An 18,969-nucleotide genomic window follows, 5' to 3' on the forward strand; every position below is an offset into this window, starting at 1 on the left:
CAAGAAGTCGATGGTAGGATGAACTGGAGAGGGTCGGACAATAGATAGAAATGGACGCGCGATGTGAAAATTGTGTCTTTTCCCTGGTAGTCGTCTGGTTGTTCAAATGAACAGAGTCATCGCATGAATAGACCAAAGGAAGTGCTAGTGAGTGGATGAAGCTTCATCCAGGCGTGGATGTGTATGGAGGGGCACAAATTGACATCACCGGTTCGATCTCCGACTAATGGCACGACTAATGCCAGTCAGCCGCAGGCTGGTTTCGAGGTAAATTATTTTCCCCTTGCAGTTACAGCGTTGAGAGAACCGTGCACGGGCACGGGGCAGGCAGGCAAGCAGGCAAGCAGGCAAGCAGGCAGGTTGGCAGGGCGGAATAAAGGGTAGGTACGTACCGACGGAAGCACCTTTGACAGCCCTGGAAACTCCAAGGGTTCGGGCCAGCCAGCACGATCCAGCACGAACGCTTGTAGAATGCTCCAGCAATCAAATATTATATGTAGATATGCGGACACTTGAAGAAAGTTTGACATGTATAGTATAAATCCTGACTATAAGTTCTTTTGAAGCTATAATCACATCGCTGATATATATCCTACATAGTTGGTTGTTTTGGCTGTGACCCGACTCCGCCCTGTTAAAATCCACTGGCACAAGCAGGTGTTATTGAATAAAAGATCAGGCGTAGGATGTAGGTACTTCAGGTTCTTCAGGATGCGCCCGGTTTAGGCGAGCCAATGCGCCGAAATCTTGGCACTATAGAATAAGAACTTCACAGCCGTTAGTTAGTGTGACCGCCTTCCAGAAACAGCACGCCGGGCTGATTTTTTGATTCTGCGGGTAGCAGCTCTTCCATGTCACCCCACATCGACATCGCATTCGTCCACATTTTACGATTGATGCGGTTTTGGTGTTGAATGTGCAACGGGACGTCAGGCCGAGAAGCATTACCTGTTCGTCTATGGGCTTTCCTGCTACCCTTACGCACCTGTCCTTGAAGAGTTAATGCGAATACATGTTGCGACCCGGACTGCAGTTATTGCCGACTCTCTACACAACCACCGGAATTGCTGGGCGGCCTAGCATGTCCATGTTCCCCACCATCTCTCACTATACCTTCAAAATGACTGAAGCGACCACCAATGGTGCTTCTCCGGCAAGGGTCGATCTGGTCGCTGCGAAGGCAGACCTGTCTTCGGCATCTACCAAGACGCGCATAGCTCAATTAAAGTCCATTGAAGAAAAATTCAAGCAGAATGGTGAGCCGTCCTACTGTGCTGTGGAGCGCCTCAGCTCTATTACCCCCATCCCCATCTTGCCGCTGACCAAATATCGTCCAAACAGCAGTCGATGTGTCCGCAACACCTAGAGTCCTCAAGCTTCTCTTCGATACCCACCCTGCTTATAATGACAGACCCTCTCGACGAGCTGTTCAGTCATGCCTTGTCTCTATTGTCGCCAACGCGAGCGAGCCCAAGGCTATTGCGCCCTTCATAAACGCCTTGCGATTAGAGTCGCAGAAGGCCGGCATAGCCCCTAACAATGCCTTTGTCCTGGTCGAGTGGTGCGGGTCGCTCTTGTCGACAATCGCCGCTACACCTATGCTTGGCCAGTTTGGGTTGGATATCGTCCATGCCAACGCAGCTGCTTTGGAGAGATGCTTCCAGCCACCTACCCGCTCTTCGGTGGCCGATTCAGCCATCACTGTCACTCGACGTGGGCTGCGGGCCGCCTTCTGGCAAAAGGAGTTCCGCGGAAGCTTCATTGAAGATGTGGTAAAAGCACTGACGACAAAAGCCGGACAGTCCACGGCCCGGAATGCCGTTATGCTGGGAGTAGTTGCGGGTGTATCATCTCGCCACGACAAGGCGAAGCCAGTACTCGCTTCCAGGAAGGCGGACTATTTCGGTTTCTACACGCGGGAGATCGCTGGATCCAAAACGCAGCTTCCAGACCACATAGCATCTGGCCTACGGGATTTCTTTCTGGATTTCGTCACATTCGAGGACCTAACGAAGGAGGTCGTCCCATCAATCGAGAAGGGCCTACTTCGTGCTCCCGAGGTTGTTATGGGCCTCGTACCACGTCTCGTCACTTCGCTTCCCCAGGACATGGACCTGTCAACTGTACTGGGCGGTCATCTGATGAAGCCTTTGCTGGCTAACGTAAAGTCGAGCAATCCGGTTATTCGTCAAGCTGTCAAAACCACCTTTGAGACCACGGTCTCCAAGTGCCAGGACTTCAAAATCCTGGAGCAAGTTGCGGATGAGATTGTGGGTCCCCTGAAGTCTGGAAAACTAGCATCGGCCGACCAACGCGTTCTTCACTCAGAAATGCTGCAAAGTCTGCCCCTGTCCGCATCGATTGCTTCGAAGGTCACGGCTGCTCTTCCTCTGGTAGTAGGCAAAGAAGGCAACGAGCTCGCGCTGGCTGCAGAACTTTCAGCTTTCACCTGCTGCGTCTCGTACGAGATACAACACAATGTTGAGCTGGCAAAACCTGTTCTTGACGCTTACATCAAAGGTCTGGCAGATAAGAAAATACCTTCGCGTAGGCTATGGATTCTCAAAGCAGGCGAGGTACTCTCGTATTTCAAAAACACCCAAGAAGCTATTCCCTCGAACGCTGTGAAGTTCGCGGAATCCATAGCGAGCCCCTTGGCCGAAAGCTGGGCCGAAGTCAACAAGAATCCTCTTGCCGCTGTGCAGAGTACTTTGATCTCCGGCGCTTATGTGGTCACTGTTCTGGCCTACCAAATCTTCCCGCAGGTTGAAAGCCAATCTATCAAAGCTTCTATTAAGAAGGCAGCAGTCTCCAAAGAAAGTCTTGTGCTGGAGCCAAAGCCTTCATTCCTACTTAACCACCGGATATATAACAGACTGTCCGCCGAAGACGACTTGCGATGGTTTCTCGCTGCCCTCTCAGCTGTAGTGGTGGACCTTGCAGAAGCCCCTGGCTCAGTGCGGTCAGCATGGTCTCAGGCTCTAATCTTCCTAGCCTCTTCGCCTACTGTACCGCCTCAAATTCGCAAGGAAACATGCGAAACCATCACCAAACTCTATGCCAAGCAGCCGACTCTGGTATCAGAAGCAGTGGTTGCTGGTCTTTGGCAATGGATCGAGTCTACCGAACTAAGCGATAAGGAAAGTGTAGCTGCCTCGGCCAAATTCGACAAGACAAACCTGCATCTACCGCTGCGCTCAATCTGCCTGACAGAGGAGGATTTCAAGAAGGAAGGCACAGAACGCAACCTGGAGGCCATTGAGAAACAGATGTGTTCATTGGTCGCCTTGGCGAGACCCAACCTTATTCCCAGGTCCAACTGGATCGAATCTTGCCTCAAAGTCGGGCTCGACCCCGGAAGTCTGGTGTTAAGACACGAGGCATCTCTGTTGCAAGAAATCACCGACAAGACAAGTTTCGAGCAAAAGTCTTCTGCCATTAAGACAGCAGCCTGCAACGCTGTTGCTGACCTTGCTTTCGTGGCACCCGAGATTATGACATCTAAGATCATTGAGCTGATTAGAGGTGATTTAGACCCTGACCAGCTCAAGGATGTCGGGCCAGTGGAAGCAGCCATATTCCGCACCCCTGAAGGCACTGCTTGCATCGACGTACTTGCTAAGAAGTCTCAAGCCTTGCCTAACAAGAACACCAAAGACTATGATACGCTCAAATGGGAAGAAGACCTAAGAGCACAGCTGGCTGCGAAGAAAGGCACCCAGAAGAAACTTACAGCTGATGAGCAAGCTAAGGTCAATGCTCAGCTGAAAAAGGAGTCAGAAATTCGAAAGTCGGTGCAGCTCCTCGCAGCACGCTTGTTGCGTGGCATTGGTATTATCCAAGGATTGATCAATGGCCCACCAACCGAGGCGAGTCTTTGGATGGGACCAGCGGTAAATGCGCTTCTGAAAGCAATGGAAGCCGGTGCATGCCTCATTACTGGTGATGCTGCTCCCTCAGTCTACCTGGCATGCGCCGATAAAGTCACGGACCGGCTTGGTTCGATTCGTCCATTCATCGGTGTTGCTACGCTGCGTGCTTTGGGAGTGACCGGTCTGCCCGAGAATCTTGAAGAGGAGGGTTTGGAAGAACTGATAACCCGAGTTCTATACCGGTTACGCTTCGCTGGAGAACAGCGCCCTTTTGACGTTATTTCTGTCGTCTACATGCTCTCACTCATATTCCTGGTGTTGCAGCACGGTGGCTTTGGCGCCGCAGCAGAAGAACGAGACGCTCAGTTGGTTCTTGCCATCGAGTTTGTCTCTTTCCATACAGATGTCTGTGCAGAGGAAGCTGTTCCGCGATCCGATCTGATATCAACAATGATCACCTCAATGCAGCGTTATAACCAGCATTACAAGATTGTCAAGGATTGTTTCTCCGATATGATACGTTGTGTTGCCCCCAACATGATTTCCCAGGAGATATCGGTTCTTGCAAAGGGTGCAATTGTGCCAGAGTCTTCAGTCCGCGAAACGGTGCTGCAATCAATCAGTGCCGAGGTGGATATGAGCGAGCTCGACTTCTCCGATGAAATCTGGATTGCATGCCATGACGATGACGAGACAAATATCGAGATTGCACGAGAGATTTGGGACGAGGGTGGCTTCAAGGTATCCAAGGATGTGCCGTTCAAGATGATACCCTATCTGGAGAGCAAAGATGGCCAGCTCCGTAGAGCTTCCGCCAGGGCTCTGGCTGATGCTTGCCGGGCACATCTACCAACTGTCAACGAAGTTCTCCAGAACCTCCAAGCAAGATACATTGAATTCGCCAAACCCCGTGTTGCAGGATTCGACTCGTATGGTATGCCAAGGAAGACGGATTTGGCAGATCCGTGGGAAGCTAGGCACGGTGTTGCTGCTGCGCTCAAATCACTTGCTCCTTGTCTCCAAAAAGACCAAGTCGATGGTTATTTCAGTTTCCTCATGGAGAAGGGGCCGCTAGGCGACAAAGACCCCAATGTTCGAGGCGAAATGTTGGAGGCAGCCATCACTGCTATCGACCAACATGGACGTGCACTGGTGGATAAGCTGATGAAGATGTTTGAGCGAACTCTCGAAGCGCCAGACACGGGCTCGGAGGCTGGAGACCGGGTGAACGAGGCTGTGATCGTAATGTACGGTGCCTTGGCCCGTCATTTGAAACCCGGCGACTCAAAGATTCCCGTCGTTATTGAGCGGCTGTTAGCGACTCTTGGCACTCCTTCTGAGGCGGTGCAGTACGCTGTGGCCGAATGTCTCCCCCTCTGGTGCGAACATGCGGTGATAAGTCATCCAAGTACTTTGACCAAGTCATGGATACACTGTTGACTTCGAAGAGCTACGCAGCCAAGCGTGGCGCCGCATACGGCTTGGCTGGCTTAGTACTCGGAAGGGGTATCTCTGTACTACGCGAATACCGTCTCCTCATCAGCCTCAAAAGTGCAACTGAGAACAAGAAGGAACCACAGCAAAGAGAAGGCGCCTTCCTTGCCTTTGAGCTGGCGCCATTGATCCTCGGTCGCCTTTTTGAACCATATGCGATCCAGATTGTGCCCCAGCTACTCACTGGATTCGGCGACAGCAGTGCTGATGTGAGAGATGCCTGCCTGGCAGCTGCCAAAGCCTGTTTCGCGAAGCTCAGCTCCTTTGGTGTCAAGCAAATTTTGCCTACGCTTCTGAACGGTCTTGATGATGATCAATGGCGTAGCAAGAAGGGTGCTTGCGAACTGTTAGGTGCCATGGCATACTTGGATCCCCAGCAGCTGGCGCAGAGCTTACCAGACATCATCCCTCCATTGACTGGTGTACTGAACGACACTCACAAGGAAGTTCGTTCTGCTGCCAACAAGAGTTTGAAACGGTTTGGTGACGTTATCACAAACCCAGAAATCAAGAGCCTCGCAGATATTCTCCTCAAGGCTCTCAGTGATCCTACCAAGTACACCGACACTGCACTGGACTCTCTTATCAAGGTCCAGTTCGTGCATTATCTTGATGCACCGTCTCTTGCCCTTGTAACAAGGGTCCTCCAGCGCGGTTTGGCAGACAGATCCAACACCAAGCGGAAAGCATCGCAAGTCATTGGAAGCTTGGCTCATTTGACCGAGCGCAAGGATCTCATAGCCCATCTTCCAGTGCTTGTATCCGGCCTCAAACTTGCCTCCGTCGATCCTGTGCCTACAACGCGGGCCACTGCTTCACGTGCTCTTGGTTCTCTGGTCGAGAAGCTCGGCGAAGATGCTCTCCCCGACCTTATCCCTGGACTTATGCAAACTCTCAAGTCCGATACAGGTGCTGGCGATCGTCTCGGCTCTGCGCAGGCTCTTTCCGAAGTCCTTGCCGGTCTTGGAACAACAAGACTGGAGGAGACCCTTCCTACCATTCTACAAAACGTGGAGTCTTCCAAGGCAGCAATCCGAGAAGGCTTCATGTCACTCTTCATTTTCCTTCCGGTATGCTTTGGAAACAGCTTTGCCAATTATCTCAGCAAGATCATCCCGCCTATTCTCGCTGGTCTGGCGGACGATGTCGAATCTATACGTGAAACGGCGCTGCGTGCCGGTAGACTTCTTGTCAAGAACTTTGCGGCCCGCGCTGTTGATCTACTCCTCCCCGAGTTAGAGCGTGGTCTCGCAGACGACAGCTACAGAATCCGTCTTAGCTCGGTTGAGCTGGTTGGTGACTTGCTCTTCAACCTCACTGGTATCACTGGCAAGGAGGATGCAGAAGATGAGTTGGATCAAGCCAAGGAGGCTGGTGCATCGCTTCGCGAGGTACTCGGTGAAGAGAAGCGCAACAAAATCCTGGCTGCCCTTTACATTTGCCGCTGCGATACTGCTGGTGCCGTACGTTCTGCTGCTATCAGCGTATGGAAGGCTCTCGTTGCTACGCCGAAGACTCTCAAGGAGCTTACCCCTACCCTTACTCAAATCATCATTCGCCGCCTTGGTAGTTCCAACATGGAGCACAAGGTTATTGCCAGCAACGCACTTGGAGAACTTATTCGCAAGGCTGGCGACGGCGTGCTCTCAAGTCTTCTCCCGACTCTCGAAGAGGGCTTGCAGACTTCCACAGATACAGATGCCAAGCAGGGTATATGCCTGGCCCTCAAGGAACTTATTGCTTCCGCTTCTGAAGAGGCTCTGGAGGACCATGAAAAGACTCTCATTTCTGTGGTCCGCACCGCTCTCACAGATTCTGATGAGGATGTGAGGGAGGCTGCCGCGGAAGCATTTGACTCACTTCAACAAATCATCGGCAAGCGTGCCGTCGATCAAACACTTCCGTTCCTCCTTAACCTCCTGCGTTCTGATGACGAAGCCGACAATGCCCTCCAGGCGCTTCTCACACTGCTCACTGAGACGACGCGGTCCAACATCATTCTGCCCAACCTTATTCCGACTCTCATTACGCCTCCTATCTCGGCGTTCAATGCCAGAGCTTTGGCATCTTTGGCAAAGGTGGCAGGCGCTGCTATGAACCGCCGCTTGCCCAACATCATCAACTCCTTGATGGACAACATTGTCAACAATGAGGATGAGGATATGCGCAAAGATGTTGAGAGCTCGATTGACACAGTCATCTTGTCCATGGATGAATACGATGGCCTCAACACAGTCATCAATGTTCTGCTCCAACTCGTGAAGCACGAAGATCACCGTAAGCGAGCGAACGCTGCATACCGAATGGCCAACTTCTTTGACCAAGCTACCGTGGACTACTCGCGTTACAACCAGGACATCGTCCGTGCCCTGTTGATTTCGTTCGACGATCGTGACAAGGATGTGATCAAGGCTGCTTGGACGGCATTAAGCACTTTCACCAAGAAGCTCAAGAAGGAAGAGATGGAATCCCTGGTGCCTTCTACCAGACAGACACTTCTTCAAGTTGGTGTTGCTGGGCACAACCTGCCCGGTTTCGAACTACCAAAGGGAATCAACGCCATTCTGCCAATTTTCTTGCAGGGTTTGATGAACGGTACAGCGGATCAACGAACTGCTGCTGCACTTGCAATCTCGGACATTGTGGACAGGACCAGCGAAGCCTCTCTCAAGCCTTTCGTCACCCAGATCACCGGACCGCTCATTCGTGTTGTTTCCGAGAGGTCTACTGATGTCAAGGCGGCCATTCTTCTCACCCTCAACAACTTGCTGGAGAAGATGCCCACCGCTCTCAAGCCTTTCTTACCGCAACTCCAGCGTACTTTCGCAAGATCTCTGGCCGACACTACGAGCGAAGTGCTTCGATCGCGTGCGGCCAAGGCACTGGGAACTTTGATCAAGTTCACGCCCCGTGTGGACCCCCTTGTTGCGGAGCTGGTCACTGGATCCAAGACAACCGACGCGGGTGTCAAGACGGCTATGCTGAAGGCCTTGTACGAGGTCGTCAGCAAAGCCGGGGCCAATATGGGTGAAAGCTCGCGTACCGCTGTGTTGGGCTTGATCGACATGGACACTGACAACACCGATTCGACGATGACGGTGACCAACGCCAAGCTGCTTTCTGCTCTGCTTAAGAACGTGCCAGCAGATGTCGCCAACAGTCTGCTGAAGAGTCGTGTCGCTACCACTCATTTCACGAATTCCTCCGTGCTCGCAATCAATGCCGTGTTCGTCGAGTCGCCCCAGATTCTACTTGACAGCCCCTTGGCTGAAGACGTGCCCGAGATCCTGTCCCAGGGCATGTCCAACAAGAACGTAAGTTACCCATCCCTTGGCTTTAATCGGATGCATCTACTAACTGCTTATATAGCTCTTTGTGGCGGACAACTGCATCCTTGCTACAGGCAAGTATCTCATGTCACATACGCCGTCCTTCGAGCAAGCCAAACCCATATTCTCCACGCTTGCCACCATTATTGCCCCAGGCAATCCTACAGACTCTCGCCGACTGGCACTGGTCATCATTCGCACGATTTCGCGTACCAATGTGGATCTCGTGCGGCCGCATCTGCCCCTGCTGGCCGGCCCCGTGTTCGCTTCGGTACGAGACCCCGTCATCCCTGTTAAACTGGCCGCCGAAGCGGCGTTCATCGAGCTCTTCTCGGTCGCTGAGGAAGAGGGCCGTGTCTTCGAGAAGTTCGTCCAGAGCCCCGCCGGCCAGGAGTTGCAGCCCAACACCCGCAGAAGCATGAACGACTACTTTAAGCGTGTTGGTCTGCGGCTTGGTGCTCAGACGAGGGAGAGGCGACAAGCGGAGGGCGGCGTCGGTGGACAGGGCGCCTTGGGCTTGAGTAATGACGAGGTTGAAGACGAGAGAGAGATTTGGAGCGTGGGGCAGGTTGAGCTCGGCGGTGGTGTGTTCAGCCAGGATTAAGAGGTTGATCTACTTTTCGCATAGGCTTGGTCGGTTGGTTGAAGGCTGGCAAAAGGAAAAGGAACAGTGTTAGGGTATGAAGCTCCGACATTACGAAAGTTTTCATACTGCATTTACGATACGATAGATAAAAAGAAGAGATGGTTATTTCGTTTACATGACGCCTTTTGACGAGGTAATGAATCGAAAAGTAGGGTATAATATTGGACTAACCACTGCTAGGACATAAGCATACCTTGAGGAAACATAATTCCTATCTGGATCAAGGTCCATCTCAAAAGGGCAACGTATACTGCATGGTTGGGAAGGCGTTCTAATGTATGGGCTACCTGGTCACCCACTGAGGCGCCAGGTTCATTTAGCCGAGCCGCAGAGCACAGGCGGCGACTTCTTTCTTCACGCTCTGGTCATTCGGCATGTACACGCTGGCGACCCGCAGCAGACGACGCGCCTCGGCTTTGTTGCCCAGCTCCTTGTGGGCTAGAGCGGTACGGTAATAGATACGGCCCAGGGGCGCGGCGGCGGGGAAGCCCGTGACGGCCTCGTCCTCGGGCGCCAGATCGTGGCGGTCGTGGGCCCCGATGGACTGGCGCATCGTCGTGATGGTGCGCATACCCCAGAACCGGGCCTCGTCCCAGTCCTCGAGCTTGAGGTAGGCCAGCACCGTGTTGGCGACGAGCTGGACCCGCAGCACCAGCCGCTCGAGCTGGCCGTTCTTCCCCACGTAGGGCTCTTCTCGTAATTCGCCCGCGAAGAAGGCCTCGGCGTGTACGTGCCGCTGGCGCCCTTTCACGACGACGTGCATTGCTTCCCAGGCGCGCGTGTAGAGCGCGAGGGCGGCGTGGTAGTTGCCCGCCGACAATTCTTTGGTGCCCTCGGTCTTGAGGCGCGCCGTCTCGGCCAGGCAGGCGGCGGGGCTCGCGTGCGGGACCTGCTGCGCCGCGCGCAGCTCGTTCTCGACGCTGAAGAAGGGCTTCGCGGTGGTCGCGGTGTCGGAGGTGACGACGGTCTCGCGCAGGCCCTTGACGGCGCCAAAGGGCAGGAGCAGCTGGCGCTGGCGCCACTTGGGGACGGCGCGCGGCTCCTCGCACAGCTCGGGGGCGAAGTGGGGGTCGCGCAGCTGCAGGGTGAGGGGTGAGGTAGCCGTTTAGGCCCGGGTTGGTGAGGTCGGCGTAGCGCCAGGTGGAGGCGAACTTGTCGAGGTCGTCGAGCAGGATGACGAAGTGCTGGGGCTCGGCCTCCTGCATGAGGGTGTGGGGCGCGCCGATGGCGACGGCGAGGCTGTGGCCCTTGAAGGCGGCGGCGCGCTCGTGCTTCATGAGGATGGGGACGTGGCCCTCGAAGGCGACGTGGTGGTGGGCCTCGGGCCAGGGCGTCTCGATGCGGACGAAGACGTTGAGGTCCCGGAAGATGCGCCGGGCCTCGTAGTAGAGCTGGCTGCTGAGGCGGAAGAGGACCAGGGCGGGGCGGTAGTCGTAGTCGGTGTACTCGTCGCGGCCGGCGACGCGGTTGGCGTCCGGGTGCAGGATGATGCGGTAGATCTCCTCCCGGATCTCGGGCGGGAGGGTCAGGAAGGAGGGCTTCGGTTTGTCGAGCTCCATGGTCGCGGAGCGGTGCGGTGCGGTGCGGTGGACGGGGATGGTCGGTCTGTCGATCGGTCGGTCGGTAGGTTAGGAAGTAGGTAGTAGTAGTGGTCGAAGTAGGGATTGGTTTGTCAATTGTGGTACACGCAGGTAGAGGATGGTTTACCAATAAATTGAGAGAAATGCAAGACTGGATGGCAATAATGTACAATCAAGCTACGATGCCAATCTGACACCGCCACCACCGAGGAATGGGCAACACGTCCTGGCTGATTCTCTGACACTTTTTGCCTCGGGATGTTCGGACGGGGCACGGCGCAATTGGATTCCCCGCACCGACGATGCCGGAGATGCTCGCCTAATGGAGTTTAGTACCGTCGGAGTTAAAAGATGCTGACAGCTAGCAAACGCTCAAGGGGTAATATCGCAACATACTGTACTCTGGAATCGATCACTTCAATAATCAGATCGACTCTGTAGATCAGGGTCTGGAACCTCAGGCCAGGTCGAGATCTACATGTACAGATGGCCAATGGAATGTCTTCAGTGGTTCGCGTTGGTAGTGCCTTTTCAGGTGTTAAGCTCCCTGTGCAATTGTTTGAAAAGTGGATCGTCCAGGGACCGGCCTCCTGCCCTTGGTGTAAGTGCTCAGTGTTTCTATATGGATGATAGCAGTAAAACGATACTGGGGAGTTCTCACTCCAGCTCCAAAGTCTTCTATTGACTGCTAGGAAGTGACATGAAGTAACCTCCCTACTTGATCAGAATTTGCTTCTCTTTCTTGATGCTCTTGGCCACGCCCAGGGGAATCCGCAGAATGTCGGCCACAATGTTGGCCGGTGTCAGGGCAAGCCACTGTGTCAGAGATATATCTTTGACCCTGTCACTCTTGTAAATCTCGATCCACACCAGTTCCTCCGTCGGTGAGATGTTCTCGATGTAGTGGCCTAAGTAAGTAAAAGACACGATCAGTAATCAGAAGAGAAAAGACGGATCGAAAAGTTCTACTCTTTCGGTAGTGAACAGCAGCATTGCGGGACGGGGATGCACTCTTACCGCTACTGTCTGGGAAGAGCGCGGTGTCGCCCGCGGAGAAGTCAAACGTCCGCGCATTGGCGTTGCTGATGAACACGCCGGCTCGGGCTTGGCCCTTGTGGAAGTAAAGCCACTCCGCGGCCTGTGGTTAATGGCAATGTCAGTGGCTTGGTTTCGTAGATGGCATCTCCATATAGGTTAAGAAGAGAGCATTATAGGCTTACATTCGGATGCCAGTGAAGTTCCCTCAGACCACCAGGCTCCAGCGTCACGACGGTAGCCGCGATCGTAGTGGCTATGGGAAATGTGGTCGTATCCACGATCCGCAGAGTACCCCCACGCCCGGGGACCTTCTCGAGGGGGTGGTCCTTGGCATAGTACACATACGAGGCGTTGCCGGTCAGCGGCCCGTTACCACCAGTGACGTCATGGGGGTTCAGTGTGGCGTTTTGTATGTAGGGATTGGGCGAGGGCACGTTCCCGAAGACGGACTCGGACAGGTTGAAGTTTTTGGCCAGAATCGACACGGGTGTATGCGAGATCCAGTCGTCCAGGTTGAACGTGGTTCTGTACATGGTGGCAGTGCCATTTGGTAAGAATTTATAAGACTGATTTGAAGTTTGGACTGAATATGCTTACCCAACCGCATCGAAGTTGCCGTCGTCGAAGACGAGCAGAAATTCATTCTCATCGTCGAGGCCTGTAGGGCACAAGGAGTTCAGCGGGTTGTCATACGATGCACCCATCACACCAGGTAGACCAATAACAGTCACTTGCCTTGAACAGTATGGGCTTCTCCCTTGGGGAAGTACCAGATGTCCCCGACCTCGAGCTTCGAGACCTGATACTGGCCATCCTCATTGACCGCCGACAGAAGAATGGAGCCAGCGTACACGTAACCCCATTCCGCCTGCACGAAAGCTCAGCATTTAAAGAGGATTCAACGTGGTCGAACACGATTGAGTGATCAAGCCACCTACTGTTCGGTGCCAGTGGAGCTCGCGGATCGACCCCTTGGTCAGATGCTGCTGGGCCGCCGAGATGTCGACCGAGACGGGCAGGTCGGTGATGACCTGCTCCCGGACCCAGCCGCCGCGCAGGATCCGCGTGCGCGAGTCCGAGAAGCTCCATTTCAGGTTCGGCACCACGCCGTTGTCGGTGCTTTGCTGGCCTAGGTTGTCTGGGTTTTGGAGGTCGAGGGCTTTGTTGGTACCCCCTATTTGGTGAACACGTCAGTACTTACTCAAATAACAGGCGACGAGCAATTGTGAAGAATATAATGGTATTGGCTTGCTACTGTACTGACCTGAGAATATTGCCCCCTTTCCTTGCCGTCGTTGGGCTGTCCGTTGAGGAAGCCAGGTGCGCTACTCCCAGTATCTACGCAGAGGGAAATAAGTAGCGGCAGATAGAGGGATGCCTTCATCTTGTAAGACGGTATTGAGAAACAAACAAAAGACGGATGAAGATACCTAGACCAAGTAGGTACGGGAATGAAGTGGTACTAAATATCAACAATGGTTACATCAATACCCGGTCATCAGACAGCTTCATTTGTGACTAATTTGCATGCAGGTTCCCGCGGCTGCGTGCTGTAAGGTCCTACCTACTCTTGTTCATAGGAAGGAATCATCGCCTTTGGTCACAATCTTCCTGACAGAAAATGTGATGGTTATCATTTATGTCGTCCTCTTCCCTGGAATAGGCAGGTTTGGATGTAGCTGCAAGGTTCCCCCATAGCACGCAATATAGCGCGATGGCTTGGCGCGCAGCCTGTTGGAGAGGGGAGCATCGACAGGTCAGTCACCAGGATACCAAAAGCCGGCAATTCGCCAAATTGCACTATAATCTCAGCTTATAGCATCATCGATAGAGGGATGGTCACAAAATGGTTTAATGGCAGTTGATGCCACCCTTGAGGGTAAGGGGAAGGGGGTTGTGTTGCATCGTGACCTGGGCGCAAAGTAGAGGAGCGAAAGGCGCCACTGACCTCACTCTCCCCACTCTCCTCGGTTCTAATGTGATCTGGCGGTACTTCAATTCCAAATAGATAGTTGCTCAATATGTATCGGCATTTATCGATGAGCTAGGACCTTCCAATCTACTGCACCTTGCAAATGAGTGCAGGCCTCGAAAAGGGGCTGAGCTACTGCGTGTTCACTGAGATGATTCAGCAAACAGCTCGAAGAATATGAAGCGACTTCATTGGAACATCATTACTATTACGATCATACACTATATTCATATTTACAGTACGTAAGTGCCCTTGTTGGCGAAGAACCACTCCTACCCTTCGATGATCTCAGCAGCAGCACGGTAGCCCGAGCGCAGAGCTCCGTCCATGTACCCGATCCAGTAGTCCGAAGATTCGGTCCCAGCAAAGTGCAGATTACCCACGCGCTGCTTCAGGGCCGGTCCGTAATTGGTATAAGTCCCCGGACCTGCGATAGCCACCGGCCCGCCCTGGGAGTACTCCTCGAGATCCCAGCGCTGAACGACCCACTCCTTAACTTCGCCGGCACTATCACCAAAGTAAGCAACAAAGTCCTTGCCGACCTGCTCCGTGATCTCGGCCTCGGTCTTGTTGTCGTACTCGCGCATCTGGTCCGCCTCCAAGAAAGTCATGAGCGCGCTCACGGGCGGGTTGTGCCCCTCGCGCAGCGACTGGTCGAACGTCGACCGCGCCAGTCCGGAGTCGCTGACAGCTTGTCCCGTCAACGACCCGTGCGCCTCCTCGCGCCACCAAGACGTCTCGTAGACGGCGATCGCCTTCCCGATCGAGCCCATGCGCATCTGCGCCGTCAGCTGGTCGCGCGCCGCCGGGAGCGCCGGCTCGTACGTGATCTGGCGCGCGAGCGGCGGCGACATGGCGACGACGACGTGGGCGCCCTTGACGGTGGAGCCGTCTTTCAGCGTGACGGTGTAGGATTCGTCGTCGGTCTTGGCGATCTTGCTGACGGGGGCGCTGAGGCGGACGTTGTCGTTGCCGAGCTTCTCGGCCAGGTTGATGGCTAGGAGCTGCGTGCCGCCGTCGACGCGCCACTGCTGGGCGCCGCCGTCGTCGATGGAGATGAGGCGGTCGAAGGTGCCCTTGGTGGTCTCGTTGCCCGCGGCGGCGACGTAGGTCAGGGCATAGAGCAAGGAGAGCTCGTCGGCCTCGACGGAGAAGACGGTCTCGACCGCGGCGTCGATGAGGAAGCGCGCCGACTCGGTCAGCAGGAAGGGTTTCAGCCACTCGTCGAACGTCTTCTTGTCCCAGTGTTCCGCCAGCGTGCTGTTCCAAGGGTTCTGGACATCGACGCCCGGGACCAGCGCGTTGATGGCGGCGATGACGGTCAGGACCTGCGTCGTGCTCAGGGCGTCGACGGGCGGGACGGGGCTCGAGGCGTACGCCGAGCGCTCGCCCTGGTGGTACAGCACGTTGTCGCCCGTGTTGTACTCCGGGTAGAGCTCGAGCCCGAGCTCGGCGGCGAGGTCGAGGACTTTATCTTGGGTCTCGCCGACGAACTCGGCGCCGACTTCGGTGTAGCCGCCGTCTTGGAGGGGGTGGTTGAGCACGCGGCCGCCGACGCGGTCGCGCGCTTCGAGGACGAGGAACGTCTTGCCGGCTTCGGACAGGGACTTGGCGGCGCCTAGGCCGGAGAGGCCGGCGCCGACGATGATGGCGTCGTAGGTCTGCTCTGGCTGGGCGAGGGCGGACTGCGCCAGGAGTAGGAGCTGGGGAGTAGAGAGGACTTCATCATTGATTGGATGAGATTATATTAGTTAGAGACCTCTACAGCGTTGGGAAAATGAATGAGTGTATATAGCTGCTAGCCTAGCCGGTGAAGAGGGCCATTCCCAGTTACGTAGAGTTGGAAGGCAGCCATATTTATAGGGCCTGAGAGTGCGTGACCTGCACAAGGGATGTTCCAAGAGTGGTCAGCTTCGATCTTGTGCGGCCCGATCCAGTCCCAAGTCGTTTCTATCCCAACCAGTAGAAGTGATGACAACCACGGCGTAGCTTACTCAAAGAAGACTCATCCTCGTACGACCCGACCCGTTTTGTTCGCAGATGCAAATCAGAAGTTCCTCCGCGAGGCCGCATAGTAAATCACAAAGGGCTTATGCCGAGCCCCAAAATGTAACGCTCGTGCATTGGCTGACACTCGAGAAGCAAATGACCCGGCGGCGTGGCACATGGTGGAGGGCCGGTACTACGTACTGACCATTGCACCGGAGCGATGTGGTTCACGACATTGGCCAATCATGTCAGATGCCCGGTTGAGCTTACAGTGCAGCAAGTAAATAGTGTTCTCTCTCTCCCAACCTGTCAGACTCTGCTTTCTGTGCCCGTATCTAGATCCGTGTTTCCCATGAGGGTGTACCAAGATGATGGCGTACGCCACACTGAAGACGTCGGCGGCGTCTCTCCGATGGTGCATGATGGTGTATGGGGTCTCGCGGACGCGATTTCTGATTGGATACCGACAGCTCAGCTGAGGTCGTATTCCGGCCAAACGAGGTGTCATTGGTGCTGGGCCGGCTGTATGCAGATAAGCTGCCATCCTCTTTTCTTTTCCAAACGAGCAGCCTCTTGCGTACATGCATGCATGTCGGATCACTGGCCACGACACCTCAACCGCTGATTTCTAGGGGGAATAAGGGTCGCTCTCGTTCTCATTTCACCAAGGCAGGGAAAGAATACCAGCGTCGCAGCAAGGGGTGCTGGCTCCTTGTTATGTCCTTTAAATATATTTATTTTGGACAATTTCAACGTCCCGTTCTGAGTATCCCTTGAGAAACGCTACCCGAGCTGCCGAGAGCCGGGCACTCTCGGCCGGGAACTGTCCTGAGTTGGGCTGCCGTAACGGGTAAAGAGGGAGCAATCCGCGGATTACACAGAAATTGAGCCAATCTCTCGGCAAAAGCTCCCAACCAGGTAGTCCCGAAACGGCCTTTCCCCGACCGTTCGTGTGCAATACAGGGCCGGTCCCCGCAAGGACCGACTGCTGCTACTCTATGTCAGCTCTGAGGATCTTGTCAAAATGCATTCCATGCAAGACCAGGAAATGGCGCCGAGAGGTAGCATCACGAACAGAACAACCATTCATATGCGAATACATGCCTTGCTATGGACCTTTCCGGCGCAGTATTGGGTTTGTATGCCGCATGAAACTTGTAATATATCCCAACATTATCCTAGGCTGATATGCATAGGTATGTAAGCAAACACTGACACGTGTCGACGGGGAGTTCTACAGACAAGATCGCCAGGGCTAGCTGTACTAAGGCTTCGAGGATGTCGGGGTATGGAGCAGGCTCCTTAGATTATATGGCTACACTCTGCTGGTGCTGCTCAGGCCTTGTGTTCCGGTCGGCAACTTCGGCTGCCCTAAGAGAAAACCTCAACTGACGACATTAGGACCAGCCACGAACAGGTAACTTCATCCGCTTGGTCAGTCTGGATTGGGGGAACGGTTCCTGACGTTCTCGGCCCTTTCTGCCGAATGTGCGGTGATCGACAGGGCGGCGCTCGCCCCGTTCCCGATGTAACATGGGCATGCAGCACACCCGGAACGGATCCTGGATCCGGGCTCGCCCACAGGGGGAACCATGTTTGACAGGCGGTCCGTGAGCCTGGAGTAGTCAGGTGTTTTTCACTGCCAGTCAGGTCATAAGGAACGGAGAGGGCAGATGATCTCGATTTCGTCTATATAGGGGCGGATGTGACTTGATACTTCTACAGTCAAGGAAACGCAGCGCCGCCTGCATCTACGCGGCTGCGTGACTGCTAATTCGCAGTATTTTGTTGCCTTTCACAAGCTGACAGGCTGTGTTCACGTATTCTGAAAGGGCTGAAGACCCGATATGTAAATCATGCTGCATAGAAGAGCGAGATCCGGAGTCGGCCCGTCCAAATCATATGTTTAGTGGGTATCAATGGCCAACCTTGCCGAGATTATAACTCACCAGCCGTCGAAAGCCTCAAGCTCGCACATATGGCGTTACATGACTTTACATCCTACCCAAGGCTAAGATATATGCCGAAGGGATACCAGAAGTTCAAACAAGAGGCCTGGAATACCGCCTGAAGACTCTTGCGACCTACAATAGTGCAGTTCCTCCGTCCTAGAGGGCATGAGGCTTATTTCGTCTGGGCATCCGGTGACTTCAAGATATGTGATAGGTCTTGAGTAAAATGTATAAGGGGAAAGGCTGGGGCTAAAGCGTCACTATATTTTGACTCGGTATTAAAGCTATGGTTGTGCTTAGGAGATGTTCAAATATGTTACAGGATAACAGATATAAGACAGGGGGTGATTCGCAGAGTAGAAATATACAAAGAAAGAGCATATCTGGTTGTCATGGCGGTTACTTTGGCTTCTATCACAGTTTGCCTATCCCGAGATGATTGGGTTGTTTCTCAGTAGCCCCGGGTGTATTATACTAAATCAAACCCATGGAAGTTGCGTGATCTATTCTTGTTCAGCCCATAACTACTTATACCTGTAAAATCAGCCCCTGAAAGTACAATGTATAAAGCCCCTCGTGTAAGTGGTAGTAAACGAAGTAGTTGCGTTCCCTTTGGACACTTAAGAGCCGCTGTTACAGTGGTTGTAGTGTTTACACGTATAGAAGCATTTATATATATATAAAGAAAAAAGAAAACTGTCATTCCTGTCTTCCTAAATCTAGGGGGCTTCTCAAACGTTAGGCACCCTTTACGTGGTGAGAACAAGTAATCAGCAGCAACGACCCCATTTATTGTGCCAAAACTAAATATCAGTTTGAGCAGTGAGACGCGGCGACGTGCCCATGAGCTGGAAGAAGAGTCAGTGCTAGGAATACCCCGTTTTAAGCCATTGGATTTGGACGCCTGTTTCCCCCTAATTGTAAATACCCCTATCCCCCAAACACACATACCAGACCCACCTAACTTGGAAAGGGGCATATTTAGCAAACTTGTTTATTGATTTGCTGGGATGAGCCCGGAATCGCCGGCAGAGCATGGCATTTCGGCATGGCTGACTGCCGCATTCCCAACCTGATCCACTAAGCCTCAACTGCAA

The 18,969-nt window shown here is 53.8% G+C and overlaps 4 protein-coding genes across 4 annotated transcripts; 1 reads left to right on the top strand and 3 right to left on the bottom strand.

Moving 5' to 3' along the window:
• Positions 1 to 1,120: 1,120 nt before the first annotated feature.
• On the top strand, positions 1,121 to 9,299 carry PG997_002390 (eIF-2-alpha kinase activator GCN1; the record flags this gene model as incomplete). Its single annotated transcript, XM_066806705.1, has 4 exons — positions 1,121 to 1,256; positions 1,342 to 5,251; positions 5,416 to 8,680; positions 8,736 to 9,299. 4 exons carry the CDS (start codon positions 1,121 to 1,123, stop codon positions 9,297 to 9,299), a joined length of 7,875 nt encoding a protein of 2,624 aa, XP_066674001.1.
• A 358-nt stretch (positions 9,300 to 9,657) lies between these two features.
• Positions 9,658 to 10,900, bottom strand: PG997_002391 (uncharacterized protein; the record flags this gene model as incomplete). The annotated part of the gene is made up of 2 exons (XM_066806706.1): positions 9,658 to 10,347; positions 10,391 to 10,900. The coding sequence occupies 2 exons, from the start codon at positions 10,898 to 10,900 to the stop codon at positions 9,658 to 9,660; spliced, it is 1,200 nt and encodes a 399-aa protein (XP_066674002.1).
• Positions 10,901 to 11,635: 735 nt separating this feature from the next.
• PG997_002392 (oxalate decarboxylase protein) lies at positions 11,636 to 13,343 on the bottom strand (the record flags this gene model as incomplete). Its single annotated transcript, XM_066806707.1, has 7 exons — positions 11,636 to 11,829; positions 11,939 to 12,059; positions 12,142 to 12,484; positions 12,557 to 12,617; positions 12,695 to 12,827; positions 12,898 to 13,133; positions 13,220 to 13,343. The coding sequence occupies 7 exons, from the start codon at positions 13,341 to 13,343 to the stop codon at positions 11,636 to 11,638; spliced, it is 1,212 nt and encodes a 403-aa protein (XP_066674003.1).
• An 860-nt stretch (positions 13,344 to 14,203) lies between these two features.
• On the bottom strand, positions 14,204 to 15,786 carry PG997_002393 (uncharacterized protein; the record flags this gene model as incomplete). Its single annotated transcript, XM_066806708.1, has 2 exons — positions 14,204 to 15,634; positions 15,766 to 15,786. The coding sequence occupies 2 exons, from the start codon at positions 15,784 to 15,786 to the stop codon at positions 14,204 to 14,206; spliced, it is 1,452 nt and encodes a 483-aa protein (XP_066674004.1).
• Between the last annotated feature and the right edge of the window lie 3,183 nt (positions 15,787 to 18,969).

Source organism: Apiospora hydei (genome assembly GCF_038363865.1).
Source record: "Apiospora hydei strain CBS 114990 chromosome Unknown utg000003l_segment0_segment0, whole genome shotgun sequence".
In the NCBI taxonomy this organism is placed as follows: domain Eukaryota; kingdom Fungi; phylum Ascomycota; class Sordariomycetes; order Amphisphaeriales; family Apiosporaceae; genus Apiospora; species Apiospora hydei.